Raw genomic sequence first — 26336 nt, 5'->3', positions numbered from 1 at the left:
GGGAATGGCACAGCTGGAACACTGGGAATGGCACAGCTGGAACATTGGGAATGGCACAGCTGGAACATTGGGAATGGCACAGCTGGAACATCAGGAATGGCACAGCTGGAACATCGGGAATGGCACAGCTGGAACATCGGGAATGGCACAGCTGGAACACTGGGAATGGCACAGCTGGAACACCGAGAATGGCACAGCTGGAACATTGGGAATGGCACAGCTGGAACATCAGGAATGGCACAGCTGGAACACTGGGAATGGCACAGCTGGAACATTGGGAATGGCACAGCTGGAAACTGGGAATGGCACAGCTGAAACATCAGGAATGGCACAGCTGGAACATCGGGAATGGCACAGCTGGAACATCGGGAATGGCACAGCTGGAAACTGGGAATGGCACAGCTCAAACATTGGGAATGGCACAGCTGGAACACTGAGAATGGCACAGCTGAAACATCAGGAATGGCACAGCTGGAACACTGGGAATGGCACAGCTCAAACATCGGGAATGGCACAGCTGGAACATTGGGAATGGCACAGCTGGAACATCGGGAATGGCACAGCTGGAACATCGGGAATGGCACAGCTGGAACACTGGGAATGGCACAGCTGGAACATCGGGAATGGCACAGCTGGAACATCGGGAATGGCACAGCTGGAACACTGGGAATGGCACAGCTGGAACATCGGGAATGGCACAGCTGGAACACCGGGAATGGCACAGCTGGAACATCGGGAATGGCACAGCTGGAACATCAGGAATGGCACAGCTGGAACACCAAGAATGGCACAGCTGGAACACCGGGAATGGCACAGCTGGAAACTGGGAATGGCACAGCTCAAACATTGGGAATGGCACAGCTGGAACACTGAGAATGGCACAGCTGAAACATCAGGAATGGCACAGCTGGAACACTGGGAATGGCACAGCTCAAACATCGGGAATGGCACAGCTGGAACATTGGGAATGGCACAGCTGGAACATCGGGAATGGCACAGCTGGAACCCCAAGAACAGCATGGTGCCACCCTCCCGCCGAGGTCACCTCAACAGGGACAGTTCATCACTGCTCCTCACGGTGATGATTCCTCACAATCATTTTCCATGTGAAAAGCCTTTCCCAGGAGGGAGCTCGGCCAGCTCAGCTCCCCCAGGCTGTCACAGGCTGCTGTGCCAGGGACTCCACTTCCAAGAGCCTTCCTTCCTGGGCACGGGGCTTGGCCTCCAGCAGTCCATCCTGGCAAAGATTTCATTTCCTGCTCTACAAACCCCTCAGCTCCTCCACGGGGTACGGCTCTGATTGAGGAACCACAACCCTGAGCACACCCAGCCTCCGTGGGGGCCAAGGGTACCAAGGATTCCTGCCTCAGGCCAGCCTGGAAGAGTTCACCCTTTCCTGGAGGAGCTGGAAGGAGCAGAGGCTCCCAGCTTGGAGGGGCAATAAAGCACCAGGTGTCCTCTCCCTGGGAACCTTGGTTTGACAGCAGGAGCCCAGGGACCTTCCCACATGAAACAGAATCACCAGAAGCTCCCAACAGCCTTGGTACAAACCCTGTTCTGTGAACACAAGCACTGAGTGAACACAAGGCTGTTCTCACTCTTGGGGTAGTTGGCAAAGGATAAATCCATTGTTCAGACTGGAACATGATCCTGGCTCCGGGTAATGGCCAGGATAAATAATGAGAAGTGGCTAATTAACAATGCTGAGGCGAGCAGGCAGTGATTGGAACAGCACCAGGAGCCAGAGGAGCACCCACCTTCCCACACAGCTCCAGCCCAGAGCTGGGCAGGGAACCCACAGTGCCCCTTCCCTACTCCCTGCCTGCCCTGGCCACAATTCCCAGTGGGAACCCGCCTTGGGAGTGCCACAGCTGCTCCCAGCCGTGCCTCAGTTTCCATGGCAACTTCCCCTCAGCCCATTGCTCAATGTTGTTCTTTTTCCATGTAACAGCACATCCTGCTGCTTTTTCAAACAGCTCCTTATCCAACAGGACCATCCCAGCCCCAGCAGCTCTGCAGGCTGTGCTCAGCCCAGGAGGGCACAGGGCAGGGTGGGACAGGACCCTGCTGCATTCCTGGCCAGGGAATGTGCAGCCCAGCCCGTGCTGGGGACAGTGTGGGACCCTCCTGCCCCTCAGCCCCCGCAGGAAAGGCTCAGAGTCCCACCCCAGCTGCACCTGGGCCAGGATGGCTCCCAGCTCCCTGGCCACTGGGGCTTCCTGCAGCGACATCTGTGATTAAAACCTGGTATTTTGCCTGCAAAGAGCAGCTACTCAGAGCCAAGTCACGCAAATGCCTTTGAGAGATCCAAACCCCTCATTGCCTTGATCAGCCTGGCCAGGACACTCACACAGCAGAGCCTGATGCAAACACAAACATCAGAAACCACATCTGAAATTAAAAAAGTTTATTTGCAGATCTGTAAAACAGCCCTGCGAAAGACCAACATTTCCAAACACTACGAGATGAGAATGCATTTTCCTATCATTAGAATATAAAAAAACAGTCACAGTCCTTCAACTACCCCATGAAAAGCAGACATTTATGAACCAAACATTGAACTTCCAACATCAAAAAGTCACTGGGGTGAGTGAGACAGTCAATAGCACCAGCACAGGTGACACAGGCCTCGTGGCTCTGTCATTACTATGGAATAAAGCAGGTTAGCGAGGCCAAGCCTCTGGGGAGAGCAGCCCTACGAGCACTGAGTTCAGACAATGACACACCAGAACACATTCCTTTACATCCCAGCGATGCAAACACCAAGCCAGAAACGCCACAGAGCTCTGGGGAGCTCTGAGCTTCCACTTCAGGACAAGAAATTCCACAGGAGAAATCTTCTGGACTTATGTGGCAGTTCCATTTCACACACACAACTTTATTCACTTCATGTTTGCAGGAGCTGTGTGACGGGGAGGCGAAGGACAGGATGCAGAAGTGGACAGTGGTGCAGGATCCAAGCCTGGCTCCATGGAAAAGCGGGATTACACCGCTTTCCTGTGGTACTCCGGAGGGGCCACCTCATAGTCACTGGCACTGAACAACGCAGAGGAATTCTTTGCTAAATATCTACAAAATATAAAAATATAAAAACATAAAAACATTACATGGCCTCCTGCCCAAACCCTCTGCTGCTCAGTGAGTCTGTGAATCAGGAGGTGTTTGCCCAGACACACTGCAGGCTTTGAGAAGCACCGGCCCCACACACAGCTGCTCACGCCAGCTCTGCCAAGCACTTCAGCCAAAAAATCCCTTCCCAACGAGCTGCCAGGCACCTCTGGCTGCAGGTGAGCTCTGGCAGCTCAGGATGAACAGGGGGAAGCCCTTGGGATCTGAGATCTTGTACCAAGAGCGATACCAGGAAGCTCTGCACAAACAGGGACCCTCAAGGGTGGCAAAACAAGGAATGGCCAGAGGTAAGGGTTGTGTGCCATTAATTCTCATGGAATGGGTTCAGGATTTCTGGTCACTGGGCTCACATTTCTGCCTCACAGCCAGAGCTCTTCAGCACCTGCAGTGACCTCAGCCTGCCCCAAAAGAGCAGGGCTATCCCAGGGCAGGATTTCCTCAGCTCCCAGGCTGATTCCTGTCAAGCCCTGCTGCAGAGCCGTCCTGGATTTACTGAGGGTTTGCTTTCAGCTCCCAATAGCTCCTAATCATGGAATGATTTGGCTTGGAAGGGACCTTAAAGCTCACCTCATTTCACATTGAAGTGTTTTATTATTATCAGGATGTTTTCCTCCTAACCATCCCACGGCTACAGGGCACACTAAAGCCCCAGTGACAAAGTCTGTCCCAGAAATAACATTCCTAAAGTTCATCAGTTTTTAAACATTTGCTCAGTTGTTGTTGACTAACTGTTGTGTAATTTAATAGCTTGCTGGAATTATCATCTGCTTTTTTTAGCAGCTATAAATAAAAGTTGAAGCACTTCTTTTGCAAGGAGGAGCAGATGGGACAGGGTAGGAGTGCAGATTAATGCAGCCAGGGAAGTGGAGTCTGAGAGGCTTCAGCGCAGCCGTGGGCAGGATCCCACACACAGGCCCCAGTGAGACAACAATTCACTGAAAGGGGCAGCATCACAACAGCCTGAGCTCCCTGACCTTCCTCTTTCTTGCTGGAAGACCTCACAAGTACTCACTTCAAGAAGTCATGCAAGTAGTTCAAGAGCAAAGCCAGGCTCTTCTCATCCAGGGGCGTGTAGGCCAGCATGGCCCCGATCCGCACTGCTCAAGGGAAGGACACTTGTCACAAGCACTGCTTCAAGCCCTTCTGTGAGTCCACTTCACACAGAAAAGCAGCCCAGGAATCTATTCCAATTATCCACAATTTCACCCAAACCACCCAGAACTGAAATATTCCTTTCCAGCCCAAACCCCACAATGGCTCTGAGCCTTTTGGATACACAGGTAGGGAATGGACCCACACTTTAGAGCTGCCTGTCACAGGCTCCAGAGAGGGAAATAAGCACTTGAACCCTTCCCAGAGCTCTTCATCCCCCAGCTGGCACTCACCAAAGAGCCTCAGGAGGTGTGGGGCCCCATAGACCTGGGACATGGGAGCATCCGGGTGATCCGCCAGGATCTCGGCGTACTGGGGCCTCTCGAACTTGTAGAGCAGCTGAGTGCCCAGCATGACATTGAAATACTCCTTGATCCCAGCCACCACCTCGTTGACAGCGTATTCCCTGGGGACAGAGAGCTCTGCCAGGCCTGCTCCAGGGCCAGGCTGGCCTTGGGGACACCACCAAAATCGGGAGGGCCTTTCACAGGCATTCACATCTCCCATGGAAATTTGTCTGGAGACCTTAAACTCTACAGCCCCAGGGAGGGATGCAATTCCAGACCTCCCTGTTCTGAAGTGAGCCAGGATTTAGGCAAACCAAGAGCAGCAGTTCTCAGTCATCCTCTCCAAGAGACAGACCTGGAGCAGCCCTTCTGATGGCACAGGCAGCACTGGGGACATCCAGAGCTTCCTGCTGTCACCCAGAGCTCACCCCAGCTTCAAAGGACACCACTGGGTTAACTGCACCCAACAGGGGGACACAGCCCCTCGTATTCCAGGCACCTGCTCCCTTCCTCCCAGGCCTCTCCTGACAGATTCCTGCAGGCCTCCAACCTCACCCAGCCTGGTCAGGAGCTGGCAGTGACAGGAGCACAACCCTCACCACACCCTGCCAACAAATTTAGAACAGGCATCAGGACAATTACATCAGAGGAGGTTAAAACACCCTGACAAGTCAATAATCTGCTTCCTCTTGAATGGAAGAAAATTACTTCCCCTTTCTGTTCTCCCTTTCAAACAGGAAAGTTCCCTGCAGAGTAAACACACCTTGTTTTGCTCAGGGCTGATTGCTGGGGTAATTACAAACAATAATTAGCTTTGTTCATCTGAGTATTTACGAGTCCTCTGCACCTCCCTAGCCCCTGGCCCTGTGAGGGAGCCCAGGGGCACTGAGCACACCCCACACAGCTTTTCTGGGAAGTTTCTACCAGCTTCCTTCAGGAAAAGGCTTGGGGCAAGTGGGGAAGCAGAAATCCTATCCAGAAAGCAGAAGTGCAGTTTGGAATTGCTCCCTCAGGATTTCTGAACACCTCCATCACCTTGGGCTTGGACCAGGGCACTGGACACGGGGCTGGGTCAGTTTTCACACCCTTATTCCATTTTCCATGGAATCCCAACCCAACAACAGCAGCCAAGGAGGGGTTTGAGGCTGGCAGTGAACACTACTCACTTGTTATCAGTATTTCCTCGGGACTTTTTGTAGTTTGCATAATCCTCTAAAATGGAGTCCACATTCTTCTTGGCAGGGAGGTAGAAGAGCTACAAATGCAAATGAAACAAATACAAGTTTGTCTCATTCCAGCACACATTTATACCTGGGAGCTGGACCTTTCTCACCAGGACATTTCTAGGATGAAATCAGCAGGATAAGGTGGTACAGGTTGGGAAAGAAACTCCTCCAGGAGTTTACCTGGGCATTAAAAAAACCCAGCCATGCTGGACAAGCTGGGGCAGTGGAAGGTGTCCCCCAGGGCTGGGCAGGATTTCCACAGGTACCTGTTTCTGCCTGGTGATCAAATCCCAGTCATCCACCAGCCATGGCTTCAGCTCCTCGGGGATCTTCACCTTCACTTCAACTCTGTTCATAAACGTTTCCTCCTGAGAAAAGCCAAGCCAGGCTAATTACTCTCAGGTACTAATTGGGAGCACAACACTCTGTTTTCCACCCCAAAATCCCTGGGAGGGAGTGGAAAATACTCACACTTTCAACTGTTGGATCCACCCGAGCCCTCTTCTTCCTGGGAGGCTGGGGAGTCTCGCTGGTGCTGCTGCCCTCCCCAATGCCTGGAGCTGTGCACAGCACACACAGCAGAGGGAAAAACAGCAGGCAACATTTAGGAGGAGGATTTCAAAGTAAGGCTCAGATTTTTCTCAGGTCACCTTTGCACCTGTTGGGGTTTGTTTGTTTGGTTTTTTTTTTTGTTTTAAACATTACTTGTGTTCTGGGAGTCCCCTGTTTGTGCCAGTTGGAACTGCTGCACTGGCACTCATCTGAGGGAGGTTTCTGCACTAACACCACACCAGTTTGTCACATTTTTGGGGAGGATTTTTGGGACCCAGCAGCTCAGCTCTGCAGCTGTGTCACATCTCCATCTCAGTAACAAAACCTAAGTTTGACTTAAGGAAATGATTTCAGCAGATTTGCTTTTCAAATGCATGAGCTCAAAATCCTGACAGACTAAAAGAAGTAGATTTTGTACCAACCAGAAAAGTGTGAACCTTCCTGAGCAGGGAGAGCCCCAGGAGGGACAGCACAAGCTGCCAGTGAACCACTGGGACAGGTTGAAGGTTTTACTTCAGCTACAAATCCCTCACTAGAGAGACCCACTCAGATGCAAAATAAAACACACTTACTTTTCTGCTTGTTCTTTTTTGTTTTCCTGCAAGAAGAACACAAATTATTGCACATGTCAAGAGAGTGGTACTTAAGGAAGCCACAGCAGAAAGCCAGAAAATGTTTCAAGCCTTCAGGGAGCAGATCCTCAGGGCCTGGGCAGTGTTTGGCTGAGGACACACAGAGGAAACACAAGCTGTAACTTGGCTCCAGAGCTATGGTACCACGAGATTCCTCATGGAATAAGAATGGTTAGAATTCACCATTTTTGGGAAGTTTTGTCCTTCCCAAGTGCTCTTGGGGAGCTACATGAGGTTTGCAGCTGTTTTATTTCAGGCAGCATATGGCACAAGGAAACAGAAGTGCTGGGAATTCCCAGAAAAACCTCACTCATCTGAATTAACTTCCAGTAAAAGACTGGAAATGAACTTCCAGCTTTAGCACTGCAGCAGCAGAGGGAAGATTCAGGAGAACTTTATCTAGTACCATTTTCAGGACAGCCAAGGGCTCCCAGGGAGCAGGGGGACAGGGAGGGGACAGTCTGTGTGCCAGCCCTCACTCACCGTGTGGAGATGGCCGGGGTCTCCAGGCAGCAAACGGTGTGGGCTCCATCCCGCCGGAAAAACCTGTGGACAGAGCACACACACAGGCTCAGGGCAGCCCTCCCACAGCCCCAGAGCTGCTCTCCTGGCAGCTGAGCACTCCTGGGGGACAAGCCATGCTTGCATCAGTGCCACTCCTGCTTGGTCATCTGAAGAATAAACTGTAGAGTGTAATTTACCTCTCCCTCAGAGCCTGCAGGAGGGCTCAGAAGGTAAATGCCGAGGCCCACAGGACCAGTGTTACCCTTTTAGAACAGTTTTGTGAACAGTTCCTCCTCACCAGCAGTGCTTTCTGTATCTGCAGTGAGCTCACACACACAAGGGCACAATCCAGAGGTTCTGTTTTGGAAGTGTATTTTGGGAAGCATCATTCTGCACTGCAAACAACACACACTCAGAGCTGAGTCAAACTCAGCCACAGTCAGCTCCCTCCACCTGACACGGGAGACACTCAGCTCAAACAGCCCCTTAAGCAGCCAAATTAGTGCTGGTCATCATTGAGACCTGTTTTAATTAAGTTTTAATGACTTGTTATCAGCTGCCCACACAGGGCTGGGCTTTGTCTGACCTGCAGGAGGACAGGCAGTGCCAGCTCCTGGGGAGCTCGGTCCTGAGCTGGCACAACTCACCTGGAGCACCTGAGCAGGGGATCCAGCAGAGCCAGGGGATCCAGCAGAGCCAGGGGATCCAGAACATTCCACTGGCTCCCCTTTCCCCAGCCCAGGAGCCAGCTCCAGCCCTGGCCAATCCCAAAGTGAAGCTCTCCAGGATGCAAAGCCCAGCTCCGTGTCCCCAGCTGTGCTGCACCCTCAAAGCCATGGCTCACATTTCACACCAAACCTGCTCTGAATGAGACACAGCCTGAGGCTGCTGCCAAACCCACCTCTGAGGGCTGCTGGCACTTCAGCAGCCTCCTTAGGGAGGCCAGAATCACAAATGAAGTCAGGGATTCAAAACATCCCATTAGTTAAGGGCCACAAGTGAAACCCTGTCCAAAAACCAGCAGATGACAAATGAGCAGAGCTGGACTGATTGTCTGAAAATCTACCATCAAGTCTGCCCTGAAACACCTAAAGGATGGAGTGAAGGAAATCTGACAGTCACAGCTCAAATTAAGGTTTCCTAGTAAATGCTTGAGCTTGCTTCTGGTCTCTCAGGATGCAAACCCACTTTTAATTGTGTATTTATTGGTTTAGTTTTGTCAAAACCAGCCAAAGAAAGGCTCCTTTGACAACTGCACCATGGCAGAAGGTGAGACATTGTAAAGATTTTATTCCAAAGCGCTTGGAAGAGCTGGGAATTCTTTAGAGGAACTGATTTTACTCAGCTGTACGAGACTTAGGAGGAATCACCACTTTTTGAGTGTCAGGTCACCAACAACAGAGTGCAAAAAGTGCAGAATGTGTCTACTCAGCACCTCAGCTCAACATTAACTCTGCATCATCTGAAAGGCATTTTTAATGAAATACTTTAACAAAAGCCTTTTTGGTACCATGAAGCTGCTTTTGCCCAGGCTGTGCCACAAGAAATGGAGCTGAGCCATTAAAAACAAAACTGAGGAGCCAAAAGCTGGGAGGTGTTTTGGGCAGGGTTTGGGGCTGGGTTGTCTTCTTTGGGTTTTTTATTTTTAAATCAAAAGAATCTTACACTTCAACGTTCTTCTGCTGCAGACCAGAAGTCTTCTTGCCTGGAGCAGCTCCTCTCATCTTCCCCTCTGCATATTGTTCCCTTTAAACAGAGCAGATTCAGAAATAAGGTTCTGGTGGAAAAAGAAGCTTCTTTGGTTTTGGTTTGAAACTCGGTAACTTCCCCTGGTAACTTTGGATTGGAGCTCTGTTAATATTATTAATAATAACAATTGTTATATTAATTATTAATAAGAATATGTTAAATATTCCCTGACAAGCCCTTCTTCCCCACTACTCACTGGTTGGCCTTCTGGAGTTCTTTTTGTTTCTGCAGGTTGGTATCCACGTATTTGAGCACTCTGCTTTCTGGAACCCATTCATCCCAGCTGGAAAAAAACAGAGATAAATAAATCATCACTCAAAACCATCCCATGATTGCCTTCTACCCACAACAGTCCATTAAAAGCTTCACAGAATTTGGGACTAAACTCTGCCCTGTGTCAGACTGGCACAACTCAAAGGTGCCAAACCTTCCCCACTGACTGCAGCTGGAATGATTTCTCTAGGGAAGTGTAACCCTCTGTCATTTCCAGCTTCCAAAACTTGAAGGATTGGCAATTTTATGAGAGAATTAAATTAAAAATTTCAAAATTCAAAAGAAAAATCACAGGGAAAAAAAAATGCTTACAAAATTATGGGATATCTGTAGCCATATATATGTTACTGAGAGAGTTTCCTTTATCTATTCCAACATTCTATAGGTTAACAAATTCAGCAATAGGATCTTACTGTAATGAGAAGAGCTCTGATTTCTGTCTGTGGAGGAAACCAAGATGGCATGAATATTTGCAGAATCTGAACAATTTAAGAGAACAGGTGTTGGGGAAATTGCTGTTACCAGCAGGAATTCCACTCCAACACAGAGTGGCTCAGCTGAGCAATCTGACATCTCAAATAAAACACATTAAAAGTGGCCAAGCTATTCTAAAGTACATCAGTTAAAGCTCCTTGTGAAGAGCTCTGTGCCATTTTTCAGCAGCTGCCAGTCTCAGAGCATCACTATTGCTCCAGGAGCACCATCAGAGGCTGGAGAGAAGGCAAGGGCAGCATCTCCAAACTGCAGAGAAACATCTCCAGCTGTGCCCAAAGGCTGGGCTTTGGGCAGTGCTTCACTCAGCTCTGTGAGCCACTTACCCCACTCCTGCCTGTCCAGCTGTGAGAGAGACCTTCCAGAAGTGCTGTGACCAAGGGACACCTCAGTGCCCCATGGTGACAGCTCTGTGCCCCATGGTGACAGCTCTGTGCCCCATGGTGACACCTCAGTGCCCCACGGTGACACCTCAGTGCCCCCACGGTGACAAAGCTTTCTGGCATCCTGACTGTTGGCCCTGGCAAAACAATCCCAAGTCAGGCCCTTCCATCTGCAGAGGGCCAGATGAAGGCTGTGTTGCCCTGGCTCCTGCAGCAATGCCACTTTTAATGTCCTTAACTGGAAGCTTGAAGGCAAAAATAACAACTCAAGCAGCACAAGCAAGGAGAGCGGGATCAGGACGCCACTTCTGGTCCCCTCCAGGGCACAAACAAGGGAAGGAAGGGCCAAATTGATGCTGCCTCGTTAGGAGGAGCCGCCACACAAAGTGATTATGGCCCTGTAAGTGTTGTGTTTACACTGAGACATCCCCTGCCCCTCTGGCAGGAGGGGGAGCGGATGCAATTAAAAGTCACATCTGAAACACCAGGTTCAGCTTTTAGTCACATCAGAGATCAAGACTGTTGTGACTAAGAGTCCTCAGTATTGAAATGAAACCAAACCAAACAGGAAACTGCTCTCTGGGACTTTGGGTCTGAAGAGCTGAGGTTTTTAATCAGTTAGAAAAAAACCCTCCACTTTTCCTAAATTCAAACTGACAGGTCGAAAACAACTCAAAGAAAGGGAGAAAAGTACATCAACGTAATAACCTCATGGAAGCTTTCACCTTTAATGGGCTCAGCATTTATTTCACAGAGGTTCCTGTGTCACTCAGCCATCTCTCACCTGGAACCCTGCCAGTTTTACAGGAGGGAAGAGTATCTGTAAGTTTACTTTAACCTGAGAGGCTGGAACTGAAACACAGGCTACACCTGCTGCTCAGCCAGCCCCCAGCAAGCTGGGCTCCAAAATCCCCTGCCAAAGCTGGCCCAGGAGGCAAGGGCAGGACATCTGAGAGGTTCTGCCCCACCTCGGTAGGAGCTGCCCTTCCTCCCAAGGCCTAACAAGGAACTTCTCACAGCTGACTTTTCTGCCAGGGAGGAATTCCAGTGTTCCCCACCCTGAACAACCAGAACGTTCCAGAGCATTCCCAGCAGGCTCCTGACAGCTCTGCAGGAAATGGCCAGGTTGGCAATGCTCTCTCTGTGTTACATCAATCCCCAGCTCGGGTAGAAAACCACTGTGGTCAGTCCCTGAGGATCTGCCAGCAGCAGGGACATGGCAGTGCTGCTGCCCACACTCACACAAAGCATCTCCCTAGAAAGGAAAGAAATCCTGCTTTTATTCCATGCAGTACTTACTTTTTATTCCAACCACTGTAATGGATAAAGTATTTCACTTGCTTGTCCTTTATGGCAACCTTTACACACTGGAACAGAGAAGAAAGGTCAGTCAGTCCCAGGGAAAACAAGGAGATCTCAGGGAATTTTGCTGTTTTAGCTTGCAGAGTTTTCCCTGCCCCTGAACCTCTTGGCTGTAGAAACCAAATCCACCAACTCAACACTTCCTCCAGGAAGTTCAAGTCCTGTTCTGGAGGTGCTGAGATTCAGCAGTCCCCTGAGCAGTGACAGAATGAGGCTGCTGTAAAACCTGCAGGGCTCCAGATCTGAGCCTCTCTAAAAGGGGTTTTTCACCCACTGAAGTATAAACTACTCACAGAAGTTATAATTGGTGTTTTCTTGGCACACAGAGACACCTCCAAGCATTGCAGAGGGCAGAACCTTTGGCTACACAGCATTTTCTCAAGACCACGCCGGGCTGTACCCACCTCAACTACAAAATATTGCCAGAGAGGAACCTCCTGCTTCAGGAAACATCTGCAAAATGCCACACATGGAACTTAAACCCAGGCTCACGTGAACCTGCAGCCAGGACCAAGGTTCTGCTCCTGCTGGATCCTCTGCAGCAGCAGTGGCTTGTTCTGAGATCCTGGAGTTAAACCCAGCCACACACAGCCTGGGCCTGTCCCTGCTTGTTTTGGGCAATAAAGGGGCTGAGCACCAAGCAAAGCATGACTCAAACACAGCTCTGTAGAAAAGTATTTGCCCTGCTGGAGGTTAGAAAGGCCTGAAGTGAATCTCCTTTAATTCTGCATGGCAGAGATGCAGGAACAGCTCCTGTTTGCCACGAGCTCACAATGCTCCCACACAAAGAGCTGCTGTGACCACCTTGCTGTGGGACACCAAGGATGTGGTCAGGAACAAAACAACTGCTGGACTGAGAACCACGGGAAAAAAATAGATCAAAGGAGCAGGAAGAAAGTCAAGGTTGTTATTCATTATTACTGACAAAGCAGCTTTTAAAATTAAACCCCTGAAAATAAACAAGTCAAACCTTTTTTAAAATTAAACTGCAAGTTCTTCCTGTCAGTGCAGGAACTCAGAAGGATCCACTCAGTACAAGCAGCCAGGCAAAACCCACTTGTGAGCTGGGAAATCCCTGGCAGCACCCAGCTGGCACAGCCTGACCCTGCAGCACTCGTTCCTCTCTGGAAAAAGGAGGGTTGTGGCACGGGCAGGCACAGCTGGCCAGCCTGGGCTGTCCAAGTGGCACAGGGTGATCTCAAAAGCAGAAGCCTGAGGCTCCCTCCTCTGCAGGCACAACTACCCCCAGCACACATTCCCAACAAAAAGTGGGAATTGTCACACATTCCCAACAACCTTCCTGCTCCAGACATGAAGGAGCAGAGTAGGAACCCTAAGGTGGGAATGGTCTGGAGCAGCCAAAGCCTCCCAGTGCTCTGGGTGTGATTTTAGCATCACAACAACTCCTTCTCCTGAAGAGAGGAGCTGAGTGTTTCTCCTGCCCCCCTGTGTTAACATTTACAGATCCTAAAGGATTTCAACCCTCTCCGAGGTGCCCCAGGCCTCCCAACCCAGACAGCTCCCAGAGCCCTCTGCTGCCCTTTCAGAGGGACTGGGAGCTGTGCCTGCAGTGACCCTGAGGCAGCAGGGACACAGATCTGCACTGCAGGCTCCTGTGGTTGAACAGCAGGACTGGGACACAGAACTGGGACTGTCCCTTCCTCTGTCACTGCAGTGCAGCTCCTCCTGAGCACTGCTGCTGCGGAGGAACACGGGCTGCAGCCAGCCACCTCCCCCTGAGGAAGCTCCAGGGGCAGGTGACTTGAGCTCAGGCACCAAATCCTGCAGGCACAAAGTGTTCTGGGATATTTCCAGTGTTCTGGGATATTTCCAGTGTTCTGGGATATTCTAACAGCCTCTGGGAGCTTCCCAGAATAGCTGCACCGTGCCACTGGGCTTCCTGAAATTGTTCTGGAATAGAGCTCCAGGGTTTAAAATTGATTTCAGACAGGTTTTTGTTAATTCTAGTTCCAGTCCTTGGTCCCATCTAGAGGCACAGCAGACAAAAACATTGCCTGGTTTTCCTGGGGAGCAGCAGGAGGCACCTGCAGCCTCACACACCTACCTTGGCTTCATAAAGGAGAGGTCCATGGAAGCAAAGCACTCGCTCACCTGCAAGGGAAGCAGAGGAACAGCTCAGAGCTCCAGAGGGCCTTTTCCAGAACTTGTGTCATCAGGAACAGCACAGAGCCAGCCCAGGGCGGCCTGGGGAGCAGCTCCAAGGCAGGAACTGACTGCAGCAGCAAATTCACTCTCCACCAAAGGGGATCAGGGCTGTGATTATTTGGATGCCAGAGCAGAGCTCCCTGAGGAGTGCAGGAGCAGCTGCACACAAACAGCAGTGCCAGCGACCTGGGCAGCACCTGGCACCAAACCACACATCCCTGCCCCTCCCTGAGCCACCAGCACTGCCAGACCTCCCCCCAGCCCCAATTCAGGCCACAGCCCCACACCAGGCTGGGCTCAGGCCCAGGGAAAGCTCTGAAGGTCAGTGATGCAGGACACTCCTCTGAGGGTCACTGATCCAGGACACTCCTCTGAGGGTCAGTGATGCAGGACACTCCTCTGAGGGTCAGTGATGCAGGACACTCCTCTGAGGGTCACTGATCCAGGACACTCCCAGGTAAAGCTCTGAAGGTCAGTGATGCAGGACACTCTCAGATAAAGCTCTGAGGGTCAGTGGTGCAGGACACTCCTCTGAGGGTCAGTGATCCAGGACACTCCCAGGTAAAGCTCTGAAGGTCAGTGATGCAGGACACTCTCAGATAAATCCCTGAGGGTCAGTGATGCAGGACACTCCCCCAAGAGCCCACCCTGCAGCAGAAATCCACTGCCACCCCTGTCCTTCTCCTGCAGCAAGAGCAGCACCAGTGTTCCCAGTTCAGGGCAGTCAGAGAGCCCCAGGCTGCTTCCCCAGCCAGCCTGTGGGACAGGGCAGCAGCAGAACCTCCTCACTCCAGGGTTTAAACAGGATGAGATTGTCCTGGTTTTATCTCCTCTCTGGCCAAGTCTCACAGTGTGGCTGCACTGTGGGAATTGCAGGGTGCTTAACACGGCACATCTGAGGCCACACAGATATTCCTGGAAGCTGCAGTGCCTCACCTTTTTGGGAAGATGAGCTGCAAACTGTGAAACAGCCTCTGTGTATCAACAAAGAGGAAGGCCCAGAAGGGCTCTCCCGGAGCCCTGGTACATCACACAGCCGCTGCTTTTATTTCAAAATGTCCCTACAGAGAGGGCTGACAAGCAGAGGTGACATTTCCACCTCCCTGTCACAGGGCTGCTGGGAGACACCTCTGCCCCGAGTGTTTCCCAGGAGAGATGCCCACAGCTGCTGAGGAACATTCATTTTTCAGAACCACACGGATGATGTGCAGAAAGGGCTCTTTGTCTCTGTGATAACCCGGCAGGCTGCTGCTCCCTCACACCAGGGCTGTCCCCTGCATCCACACACTGTTCCTTAAAGCAAAGATCATCCCTGCCATGGGCAAGGACACCTTCAGTGCCCCAGGCTGCTCCAGCCCTGTCCAACCTGCCCTTGCACACTCCAGGGAGGGGGCATCCATCTTTAAACTACATTGCTATTTTTATTTATCTCACTTACATTACTCTCAACCGCGACCATTACCGAAAAATCAAAGTACAGGCAGGAAAATCCTCCTAAAAAGCCCAATTCATCTTCGTTCACCTAAACCCTGTGCTCTGCTGCAGATGTGGATTCCAGCTGTGCCTCCATGGATCCTGCTGCACCCTTCCAGGGCACAATAAATAACAACCACCTTTCGAACGCGTTAAAATAAATCCCCCCGACAATCCAGAGGGGACTGCAGCAGTTCCAATGTCCGCGCAGGAAAACCCAGGATATTTGGAATAGCGGGGTGGGAAGGGCCCGCGTGTTATTGCGGGGAAAGAGGAGGGTCAGGAGGAGACAAAGGCTGCGGGAATTCCTCTTCCCCACCTATTTTCACCTCCGGGGCCGGGCAGGGAGCGAGGAGAGCCCAGCGCGCCTCAGCCCGAGCCCGGGCCCGTGAGGCGAGGCCCCCGCGCCGGCCGCAGCCCCGGGCCCGGCCCGCCCGCAGCCCCGAGCCCTGCCGCACTCACCCTCCTGGAACTTGGGCTTGGGGTCCTGCTTGGGCGCCATTTATAAGGGCCGGTCCCTCCTCCGGCCGCTCCCCGCGGGGCCCCGGCGCTGCCCGGCCCGGCCCCGGCGCTGCCCGGCCCGGCCCCGCCGCGCAGCCGCGCCTCGGGCATGCCGGGACATGCAGTCCGCGGGGCTGCGGGGGCGGCTCGGCTGCCGAGCCTGGGCTGTCCGCGCCGGGAGGAGCCGGCCCAAGGGGTGGGGAGAGTGAAAAATTAATAAAAAACGAGAAAGAAAAGAGGAAAAAGGTAATGCGCCCAACGTGGGGCTCGAACCCACGACCCTGGGATTAAGAGTCCCATGCTCTACCGACTGAGCTAGCCGGGCGCCACGCGCACCCAGCGGCCGCCGCGGGTGTCGGCAGCGGCCCCCCCTCCCTGCCCCGAGCGCTCCCCGCGCCGGCCGCCAGAGGGCGCGTGCCCCGGCTGATTTGCATATTTAACATCCTCGCCTAATTAAACGTTATCCCAAAGCCGGCGGTGTGGAGAGCCGGGACGTGCGGCCCGCCCGGGTAAGCTGTGGGATGCCGGGGTCGCGAGCAGCCCCCGAGGGTTTCATTAATAGCGCCGGCTAATTCCGGTTGTCTGGTCCCGGTGCGCTTTAACCTGATAGAAACTTAAAAGAGGCAGCTACGAGCAGCCCCGACTGAGGAGAGGAGGGACATGGCGGCATCAGACACGCACCTTTTTTCATTTTTGAGCGAAGATTCGCTGAATTTTTGTGAATTTTTTGGTCGCAATCCTCACGGCGGGGCAGCCGAAGCAACGCGGCAAAGGAGCGCCAGGGGGCGCCATGGGCCACGGCGGCAACGCGGAGCATAAGCCCCGCCCATCTAATCTGCATAACCCCGCCCGTCTCATATGCATAACCCCGCCCATCTCATCTGCATAACCACAGCCCACCTCATCTGCATAGCCCCGCCCCGATATGTATAACCACGCCCATCTTATCTGCATGATCCCCGCCTGCCTCATCTACATAGCCCCGCCCATCTGTGTGCGTTGATGCCTTCAGAGGCTGGGCAGAGTTAAAGGAATAAAGCGGGGATTTATTAAAAACGCCTTCCAAGGATGCACCTTGGGCAGCCAAGAGCCCGGCCGAGGCTCCACCCAACATGGATTGCAGGTCACGAGTTTTCATGTTTTGATCAGTTTTGTTCCATTTCCATAGTGGGGTTAATTGTGCAATTCCAGCCTCAGGTGATGCAGTCCCATCCTCCCAGACTGCTCTCCTCAGTTCATTGCTGGTCACACTCTCTGGGCCCGGAGCTGTAGCAGTGTCCTTGCTTCTTGGGCTGGAAAAGGATTGGTGTGTGTGCGCCTGAGCTGTGAGGAGACCCTGCTGACACTGTGTGGAGTTCAGAGCTGTGAATGCAGAACCTGGAAAATGTGAAAGCTGAAACTTGAGGCATCAGTGTTAACCCTCCCTTACTGTACATAGCCCCGCCCATTTACTGTGCATAGCCCCGCCCACTGCTGTGCATAACCCTGCCCATCTGCTGTGCATAGCCCCGCCCATGTGCCGTGCATAGCCCCGCCCATCTGTTGTGCATAGCCCCGCCCACTGTTGTGCATATCCCCACCCACTTATGTGCATAGCCCCACCCACTGCTGTGCATAGCCCCGCCCACTGCTGTGCATAGCCCCGCCCACTGCTGTGCATAGCCCCGCCCACTGCTGTGCATATCCCCGCCCACTGCTGTGCATAGCCCCGCCCATCTGCTGTGCATAGCCCCGCCCATTGCTGTGCATATCCCTGCCCATCTGCTGTGCATAGCCCCGCCCATTTACTGTGCATAGCCCCGCCCATTAACTGTGCATATCCCCGCCCATTGCTGTGCATAGCCCCGCCCGTTGTTGTGCATGGCCCCGCCCCCGGCCCCTGGCCCCGCCCCCCGTTGTGCGGGGCCCCGCCCGGCGCGGACCCCAGCCCGCCGCAGCCATGGCGGCCCCGGCCGCGCTGCGCCCGCTCCTGCCCCTCGTCCCCGTGGCCGCCGCGCTGGCGCTGGCAGCGGGCGGGGGCACCGCGGGGACAGGTCCGCGGGGACAGCACGGCGGGGACCGCGGGAGGGGCGCGGGGTCCCGCGGGGAGGAGCGCCGGGTGTCGGCGGCGAGGCGGGCGGGGTGTCCTGGAGCGCCCGGTGTCGGCGGGGTTGAGCGGGATGAGCGCTCGGTGTCGGTGGCGATGAGCGGGATGAGCGCCCGGTGTTCCTGGGACTGAGTGGGATGAGCGCCCGGTGTCGGCGGAGATGAGCGGGATGAGCGCTCGGTGTCGGCGGGGATGAGCGGGATGTACGCCCGGTGTCGGCGGGGATGAGCGGGATGAGCGCCCGGTGTCGGCGGGGCTGAGCGGGATGAGCGCTCGGTGTCGGCGGGGATGAGCGGGATGTACGCCCGGTGTCGGTGGCGATGAGCGGGATGAGCGCCCGGTGTCGGCGGAGATGAGCGGGATGTACGCCCGGTGTCGGTGGCGATGAGCGGGATGAGCGCTCGGTGTCGGCGGGGATGAGCAGGATGAGCGCTCGGTGTCGGCGGGGCTGAGCGGGATGTACGCCCGGTGTCGGTGGCGATGAGCGGGATGAGCGCCCGGTGTCCCCGGGGCTCAGCGGGATGAGCGCTCGGTGTCGGTGGCGATGAGCGGGATGAGCTCCCGGTGTCGGCGGGGATGAGCGGGATGAACGCCCGGTGTCGGCGGCGATGCGGGCGGGATGCCCGTGGAAATGAGTGCCGGGTGCCGCGGGGATGCTCGCGGGGCGCTCGGCGGGTCGCACAGCCCGGTGGCCCCGCCGCTGCCGCGCTCGCCCCCCGGGCTGGGCACGGTGGAGCCCCGGTGCCGGTCCCGGCTCCCCGCGGCCGGAGCGCTGAGCCCCGGCTGGGCAGGCTCCGGGGCGCTCTGTCCGGGGGTGCTTTGCCTTTAGAGACGGCGTCCCCAGCATCGTCTCAAAGCGCGGATTTGATTTTTGCGGAGTTTGTTTCGTTGTTTGTTCGGTGATTTTTTCACTGGTAGCCGGAGTTTAACAGCGGGAGCGTGTGCGTGGTGACCGGGGCCAGCCGGGGCAGAGCCGAGCTCCGGAGCTGCCTGACTCCCCTCGGCCACCCGGCCCCTTCACGCTGCCCCCCCGGCAAGCCCCAGCCCTGCCCCGGGGTCGCTGCTGTCCCTGCTCCGTCCCGGTGGGCTCCGGTGACCAGACCCAGCTGCGGTCCCTGTCCCCGCGGGAGGAGGGAGTGTGGGGGGAAAGGTGAAGACCCCCGCAGGTAACCACTGCACCCCCTCTCCCCAGAGCCGCCCCCGCCGCTCTCCGCCAGCGACATCGTCCATCCCATCAAGGTCGACGAGAGCGGATCCTTCCTGTCCTACGACTTGTCCCACCGGGCTCTCCAGCGGAGGTCCCCGGCCTCCAGGAGCAAACTTCCCGCCTTCTATGAGCTGCAGTACCGAGGGCAACCCCTGAAATTCAACCTGAGCCTCAACAGGCACCTCCTGGCTCCGGGGTTTGTCAGCGAGAGGCGCTTCGGGGGCATCGCCGGTGCCAAGATCCAGCCCCACTCGTACAACTCCTGCCACATGATCGGGGAGGTGCGGGGCCGGGCGCTGCAGCCGGGGCTGGCTGCCCTCAGCACCTGCGATGGCCTGGTGAGTACAGCCCCGAGCCACCCGCAGCCTCAATCCGTGAGGGAATAGCAGGAGCGGGGTGGAACCCTTTGTTCTGCCAAAAGTGGCACCAAAATTCTGAGCAGCATCTCATCACAGAGGGGTGGTGCAGCCATGGATGAGCTGACTGAATTTCCCATGGGCTGCAGTGGTTTGGGAGCTCTCTGGGGATGGATTTACCTGTTTGAGATGTTGGGAAGTTCTCCCCTGGCAGGGTGGGAAGGGGCTGGGCTGGGATTCCCAGAGCAGCTGGGGCTGCCCCTGGATCCCTGGCACTGCCCAAGGCCAGGCTGGATGGGTTTGGAGCAGCCTGGGAAGGTGGAAGGTGTCCCTGCCATGCAGGGGTGGCACTGGGGGGGATTTCAGGTCCCTCCCCACCCAAAGCATTCCGTGGTGCTGTCATTCCGTGGTCACTCCCAGTGCCAGGCTGCTCAGGGTGAGCTGGGGTGGCCTCACGGTGCCACTTTGTGTCTCCCTGGCAGAAAGGCGTGTTCCAGCTGATGAACGAGGACTATTTCATCGAGCCCGTGTCCAGCAGCCCTCGGGAGGAGGGGGCAGCACAGCCCCACAGGATCTACAAGCGCCAGGTGCCCAAGGACAGGGCGGAGCAGGGCAGCAGAGCCCCGGCCCCGCGGGAATCCTGCGGCGTGCGAGGTACTGTCCCTTCCCCTGTCTGTGACACCAGGGACCTGCTGGCTGCTGCACCTCTCGCTCTCATCTGCTCCCTGCCCTGCTGCAGGCAGGGGGATGATGTGCAGACAGAGCATTTGCTTGCATTTCCATGAAAACTTTGCTCTGTGACCTGCCAGGGCATTGGACTTTGGGAGTGGAACTCGGTCGCTGCCCCGGGAGTTCCCACTGTGGGCAGAGTGCATGTGGGTCCTTCCCTGTGCACAGCAGATGGGCTGGATCAGCTCCTAAATCCAGGATTTCAAGTGCTGGGGAATTCAGTGCATTCCCAGAAGCTCGTGGGCACTTTACTCCCTGATGGAGCTGCAGTGCATTACGTGCTGCACATTTCCTGGAGCTCTCTGCTTTCACAAACTGGGGTTTGCTTCTGTAATAGGGTTATCTTCAGGCATTCTTCTGATAATCTAAATTAATTATTTAATCTGTGGTAATAATCTTAATGGCTGCTTCTAGGCTTTGAAGTCTGTTCTTGACTCAAGTCCATTCTGGACTTTGAAGTCTATTCTTGCAAATTAATTTCTCTGGGTACAGCATGGCCTGTGTGTAGCTCATGTGGATCTCCTCTGTCACCAGGGCTAGCGGGGTGGGTGTGCTGGGCATGCCCTGGAGAGGAATCCCAAAGTCTGTAGGGTTTTGGTGACTGCCATCCTCTCCCTGAGCTCTGCTGCTGGTTCTTTGCTTTGCCCACCACAGGCAGATGCTGCTGGTGTTGTTCAGCTCCTGTCAAAGCCCAGGGCTGCTCAGCTGGGAGCTGTTTGACAGGGATCATGCCGGGGGAAATGCCCCAGGAGCCCTCTGGGAGCTCAGGGAGACGATGGGAAGGAGCTCTGAGGAAGCTGATGGGATCAGGCTGTCACAGTGGTATCAGCAGCTGGCCAAGAGGTCCGGAGAGCTGGGATTTTTCAGGCTGGGGGATAAAATACCCTTTCACAGCACACGGTCAGTGCAGCCCAGGAAATGTGGGAGTCCATTGTTAGGGAAGTGAGGCTGAGCCCTCTGAAACTGTCCATGAAAGCGATTCCCACTGTGTGGGATGAGGTTTGTAAAGCCTTCACCCAGCTTGGGGCTGACCCTGACCTCGCTCTTGGAGCCGTGTCACAGGAAAAGTCCCCGCTGGAGAATTCCCAGTGGCTGCTGTGCGTGAGGAGCTCTGAGCTCTCCTCCTCCTCCTCAGCCCCAACAACATTCCCGGCTTTCCCCTGGGGAAGGAGCAGAGTCTGGATCTCTGAGGGGATCTCTGTGCTGGCCTGTGGTGTCCCTGCCTGCCAGTCCAGCTCTGGGGGCACAGAGTTTATCCTGATGGGAACTGTCCCTTCCTGAAAAATTCACATTGGGGGTGACCCAAAACATTGAGCCACCGGGGTTTTTTCCTCAGATTGTTTCTCAAGCACCTCTGCAGGGCTGTCTATAAACTCCTGTGCCCCCACAAACACTAAGGCTCTGCTTTGGGAGGCTCCCTGGTCCTTGTGGAATACTGCAAATCCTCTTCTGGTCAAAGAAATTCCTTCAAATGCTTTGTTTATTTTTTTTGTGTCCTGCTCACACGCAGCAGGCTGAGCTCAGAGTCCTTTGGAACAGAGCGCAGCAAAACACATGTGAGTTATTGAGTTATGGGTCTAACATGGAGCCTTCTCCACATCAAAGATGATTCCTTTGGATTAAAAAAAAAGATACTAAAGTTGCAGGCATTTTCTCAAGGAAAAAAGTCCTTTTTTTCCCCTTGCATGGCTCAGAGTCTCGGGAAAGCCTGGAGCGGTCTGAGCGGCGCAGGGAGAGGTGGGAGCAGAGGCAGCGCAGGAGGAGAAGGATCAAGCGGCGCTCCATCAGCAGGGAGAAGTGGGTGGAGACGCTGGTGGTGGCAGACACCAAGATGGTGGAGTTCCACGGCAGTGCCAACATCGAGAAGTACGTGCTGACCGTCATGAACATGGTGAGTGCACGGGGAGCCGCGGAAAGGCCTGGAACGCGCCGGGTGGGGAGGCACTCAGAGCTCAGCCAGGCCCCCCTGGCACGGGCAGGGTCACCTTCCCTGGGGCTGGTGGCTCCTTCCCCCCGTGGAGCTGCCAGAGGACAGCTGAGGTGAGGAGAGCCAGGTCCTGGGGGGCTCTGCTGGTGCCAAGCAGGAGAGGGGCTGGCTCAGTCTGTCCCTCTGCTCACCTCTGCACTGCAGAGAAAAGCTTTGGTTGATGCCAGGAGAGGGTGGGATTGGGCAGAGGACCTCAGGTAACATCCCCAGGTTTCTGGGGGGTGGTGAAGGCACCCAGAGATGTTAAGGCATCCTTTGAGATGTTAAACACACCCAATAGGAGTGAGAGCAGAGGGGTTCCCCGGGCGTTCCTGGCTGAGTTCCAGTGTCTGCACTGATCATATCAAGTGTAAATGGATTTCATGGCCCCTGTCTGTTCTTGCCTCCCATGCGGGGAATTCCTGAGATGCTGTTGGCAGCCTGCAGCAGCTTCCCCTGCAGGAGCTGCTGTTGCTGCAGCTGGAGGTGGCAGCAGCAGTGTCCTGGCTGCTCTGTCACCCAGCTCTGTCCCCGTGGCTGTCCCGCTGCAGGTGGCCGGGCTGTTCCACCACGCCAGCATCGGGAACCCCATCAACATCGCCATAGTGCGGCTCATCCTGCTGGAGCACGAGGAGGTGAGGGCCAAACTGGGCCAGGCTGGGCTGGGCTGGAAGAGCTGGCTCCCTCCTGGGCTGTCCTTGTGGCCTGGCTGAGTGTGTGGGGGAGAAATCCACGTTTGCCTCCCTGTCCTGGCTGTAGAGCCAGGGACGGCGTGGGCAGAGGAGCTGCAGAGCCCAGGTTCTGGGGTGGTTTGTGGTGGCAGAGGGCTCTGGGTCACTGGGTGGTCGTGTCCAAGCTGCCCTGGGGGGCCTGAGGCCACTCAGGGTCTCCACAGCCACGTCCTTCACTGTCAGCCAGCACAGGGGGTTTTCAGCAGTGGTTCTTAACCCCTGTTACTGGATAATTTAATGTTTTGGTTGAATCACAGATGAAAAGACAGCAGGGAAAGGGCTGTCTCCCCACCCAGCCTACAAGCCATAAACATGGAGCAATTCCATCTGGATGGCAGTGACTCCCACTCTGACATGTCTGGGGTCAGAGCCCTCCCCATCCCCAGATCCAAACAGCTCCAGCACATCTCCCTTTACGTTGGCAGGAGGACCTGAAGATCTCCCACCACGCAGACAACACCTTGAAAAGCTTCTGCAAGTGGCAGAAGAGCATCAACGTGAAGGGAGACTCGCACCCCCTGCATCACGACGTCGCTGTCCTGCTCACCAGGTGTGCAGCCCACGCACAGCTTTGGGGCTGTGGCAGCCAAAAACTCACCTGGCTGCAGCTGGGGGCAGGCAGGGAAACACCTCCATGGGAGCTGCTGAAATCTCACTCTCCCTGCCTGGACACGGCGTGTCAGGTCTGAAATGTGGAATTGGGGATGGTTCCTGACGCTGGAGCTGCTGTGGAAGGTGGCCCTGCCCATGGCAGGGGGTTGGAATTAGATGATCTTTAGGATCCCCTCCAGCCCAAACCTTTCCATGAGTCTGTGATTCTCTGGGCTGGTCTCAGATCTCGGGTTTAAACCCGGGCACAGCTCCCAGTTGGGCTCTCCAAGCCAGGTTCTCACCGTGGCCCTGTTGCCAAGCCCCAGAAGGGCTGCATCCTCCCAGCAGTTGTACACTGGATTATCTCTCCTTTTTGCCCTCCCAGGCTGGGCTTGGCAGAGGAGCCTCTGGGAAGCCCCTGGCCTCCCATGGAGCTGGCAGGAATTCCTGCCTCTGGCCAAGTTTGTGTACCTTGCAGTCAGAGCCTGCTTTGAGGCTTTCAGGCTGCCGTGGGCTGCCTGTCCTGGTGGTTTGGTGGTGATTCACAACCCACAGCAGCTTTATCTTCTCTGGGAGGTTGCTTTGTAGCAGAAATGAGGCACTTGAGGCCTTGGAGCTGTTCTTCCTGGGTGGCTGGAGCTGCCCTGGAAAACCACAGCACCTCTGGGATGTGCTTCCCCATGGCCTTGCTTGATTATCCCCAGCATCAGCTTTATTTATACAAGGGGATAAACGTAGCCAGGCTGGCCAGCAGCTCCCATTAATCAGCCTCAGGCATGGGCTGGGGATACTGGGAGAGGAGAGGGGAAAGGAAAGGTCAGAAATGTTTCCCCTGTGGAAGGATGTTGGATGTCTCCGTTCCCACTCCTGTTTGGCCGCTGTCCGTGTGCCGGGCGCTGCCGCCTTCCAACGCCCTCTCTGCTCTGTGTCTGTCTGTCTGTCTGTCTGTCTGGTCCCCCTGCCCAGGAAGGACATCTGTGCAGCCATGAACAGGCCCTGTGAGACCTTGGGGCTGTCCCACGTGGCCGGGATGTGCCAACCCCACCGGAGCTGCAACATCAACGAGGACACGGGGCTGCCCCTCGCCTTCACCGTGGCCCACGAGCTCGGACACAGGTACCTCCCTCCTCCTCCTCCTCCTTCTCCTCCTCCTCCCTCCTCCTCCTCCTCCTCCTCCTCCTCCCTCCTCCTCCTCCTCCTCCTCCCTCCTCTTCCTCCTCCTCCTCCTCCTCCTCCTCCTCCTCCTCCCGTTCCTCTGCGTGCACCCCGGGGCTGGAGAAGGCACGGGGGGAAGTTGGGAGGTGGTTCCCAAGCGGTTCCTCAGGGCTGCAAACACTCCCATGCTCCCTGAGGATTTCATCCCAGAGTTGAGTTTTGGGATGTCCCAGGTTTAGTGAGAACCACCTAATCCAAGGCAAGCTGGAGAAGTTTCACTTGTGTGTGGTCCTGGGGTGGGAAGGTTTTGGTGCAGGGGTTGCCCACTGAGAAGTTTTAAAGTAGGATCTGTCTGTAACATCAGCGACAGAGTTTTGCTTGCCCCAGTCTCAGTTAGATTTCCACAAGGTCACTCGAACGTTGCAGTTCCCAGCAGACATCTGTGTGTGGGAAAACACCCACCAGCATGACCTTGCTGAGTGCTCCTGCGTTTCCAGTGGGAAAGCTGAAATGAGAGCAGGGGACAAGGCTCAGGGCTGTCACCCCAGGGCAGGTGGCTGTGCTGGCTGTGCTGCTCGTGCCTCACCTCCCCTCCGTGGGCTGTGCTCTTACACAGTTTTGGGATTCAGCATGATGGAAGCAGCAATGACTGTGAGCCAGTTGGGAAAAGACCTTTCATCATGTCTCCACAGCTCCTGTATGACACGTCCCCTCTCACCTGGTCCCGCTGCAGCCGCGAGTACATCACACGCTTCCTCGAGTGAGTGCTTCCTCCTCTTCTTCCTCACTGCTGGGGGGTCGGGGCCAGGCATGGGGGCTGCTCTTATCTCTGAGATCATCTCTCTCAGAGTGTTGGGGGTCTCTGCCCAGAGCAGCCGTGGCTGCCCCATCCCTGGGGGTGTCCTTGGAGCAGCCTGGGGTGGTGGAAGGGGTCCCTGCCCATGGCAGGCTTGGGATGAGATGAGCTTTAAGATTCCTTCCCACCAAACCATTCCATGGTTCCGTGGATCCTCCCTGGGTTGCCCCCCTGAAGGGGGGTCAGGAGCTGTGGTGGGGGGCACAGGGGCTGTGATTGCACAGATAAAACCGGGGTGTTTTCCCTCTGCAGGTTCTGCAGAATCTCTTCCATTCTGTCTGCCTGACATGGGCAAACCAGACCCAGCCAAATTCTTCCCTGCCTTTGTTTATTTTTAGCACCCGTGGCTGATTTTCAGCCCGTTGTTAGGAAGTTCCAAGGAGCAGAGCCCGGGGTTTGGTTTCTCAGCTTGCACTGGAGGAACATTTTCCTCCCTTGCTGGGGGAGGTTTCAAAACAGTGAGGAGCAGCGAGGGGAGAGCCAGGCCAGGGCCAGGCTCCCGCTCCCAAATCCCAGCCTGGGACATGTGGGCTTGGCCCTGGGCAGGAGGAATTCCTGCTGATTTATGGCTCTAAAGGAATGGAGCTTTCCCGCATCCGCAGCGCTCTTGGCCCGCTGCTTTTAACCTTCACTTGGGGATGAAGAATTTCCTGCTTGTGATGACCCTGGGCTGCTGTGAGCTGTGATGGGGGAGACACAGCAGCTGGAAGCTGCTCTGCTGGGGTTTGGGTGTCTCTGCTGCCCCAGAAGGAGCAGCTCTGTGACACCCCTGGGGACA

At 55.1% G+C, this 26336-nt stretch overlaps 2 protein-coding genes and 1 non-coding gene across 3 annotated transcripts in view; 1 reads left to right on the top strand and 2 right to left on the bottom strand.

Annotated features, from left to right (window-relative positions):
* Positions 1-2392: 2392 nt before the first annotated feature.
* On the bottom strand, positions 2393-15993 carry MORF4L1 (mortality factor 4 like 1). Its single transcript, XM_058846489.1, has 13 exons — positions 15843-15993; positions 13807-13853; positions 11679-11746; positions 9428-9514; positions 9148-9228; positions 7462-7524; positions 6919-6944; positions 6266-6354; positions 6061-6162; positions 5735-5823; positions 4515-4687; positions 4142-4226; positions 2393-3069 (listed from the first exon to the last, which is right to left on the bottom strand). Exons 1-13 carry the CDS (start codon positions 15880-15882, stop codon positions 2985-2987), a joined length of 1035 nt encoding a protein of 344 aa, XP_058702472.1. The 5' UTR covers positions 15883-15993; the 3' UTR covers positions 2393-2984.
* A 140-nt stretch (positions 15994-16133) lies between these two features.
* TRNAK-CUU (transfer RNA lysine (anticodon CUU)) lies at positions 16134-16206 on the bottom strand. The gene has a single exon. It is a non-coding gene; the product is annotated as a tRNA-Lys (tRNA).
* A 1594-nt stretch (positions 16207-17800) lies between these two features.
* Positions 17801-26336, top strand: part of ADAMTS7 (ADAM metallopeptidase with thrombospondin type 1 motif 7) — a 43451-nt gene continuing 34915 nt past the window's right edge. Inside the window, exons 1-8 of the mRNA XM_058846994.1 lie at positions 17801-17914; positions 19160-19512; positions 20013-20184; positions 21954-22150; positions 22777-22860; positions 23382-23506; positions 24514-24663; positions 25319-25462. Coding sequence (XP_058702977.1) covers positions 17821-17914; positions 19160-19512; positions 20013-20184; positions 21954-22150; positions 22777-22860; positions 23382-23506; positions 24514-24663; positions 25319-25462 — 1319 coding nt within the window. The 5' untranslated portion in view covers positions 17801-17820. The remainder of the gene's footprint in view (positions 17915-19159; positions 19513-20012; positions 20185-21953; positions 22151-22776; positions 22861-23381; positions 23507-24513; positions 24664-25318; positions 25463-26336) is intronic.

This window comes from Poecile atricapillus, chromosome 11 (assembly GCF_030490865.1).
Source record: "Poecile atricapillus isolate bPoeAtr1 chromosome 11, bPoeAtr1.hap1, whole genome shotgun sequence".
Lineage (NCBI taxonomy): Eukaryota > Metazoa > Chordata > Aves > Passeriformes > Paridae > Poecile > Poecile atricapillus.
The sequence above is the reverse complement of the archived record's forward strand: the minus strand, read 5'-3'. Positions and strand labels throughout refer to the sequence as shown.

Bases quoted from the DNA above. Each gene is read 5' to 3' on its own strand.
- MORF4L1 (XM_058846489.1), bottom strand. From the start codon at position 15,882: ATGGCGCCCAAGCAGGACCCCAAGCCCAAGTTCCAGGAGG. The intron at 6,355-6,918 runs GTAAGTGTGTTT...TGCTGTGCACAG, and splicing joins AAAAAAGAACAAGCAGAAAA to CTCCAGGCATTGGGGAGGGC. The intron at 3,070-4,141 runs GTGAGTACTTGT...TATATTTTGTAG, and splicing joins TACTTGCATGACTTCTTGAA to ATATTTAGCAAAGAATTCCT.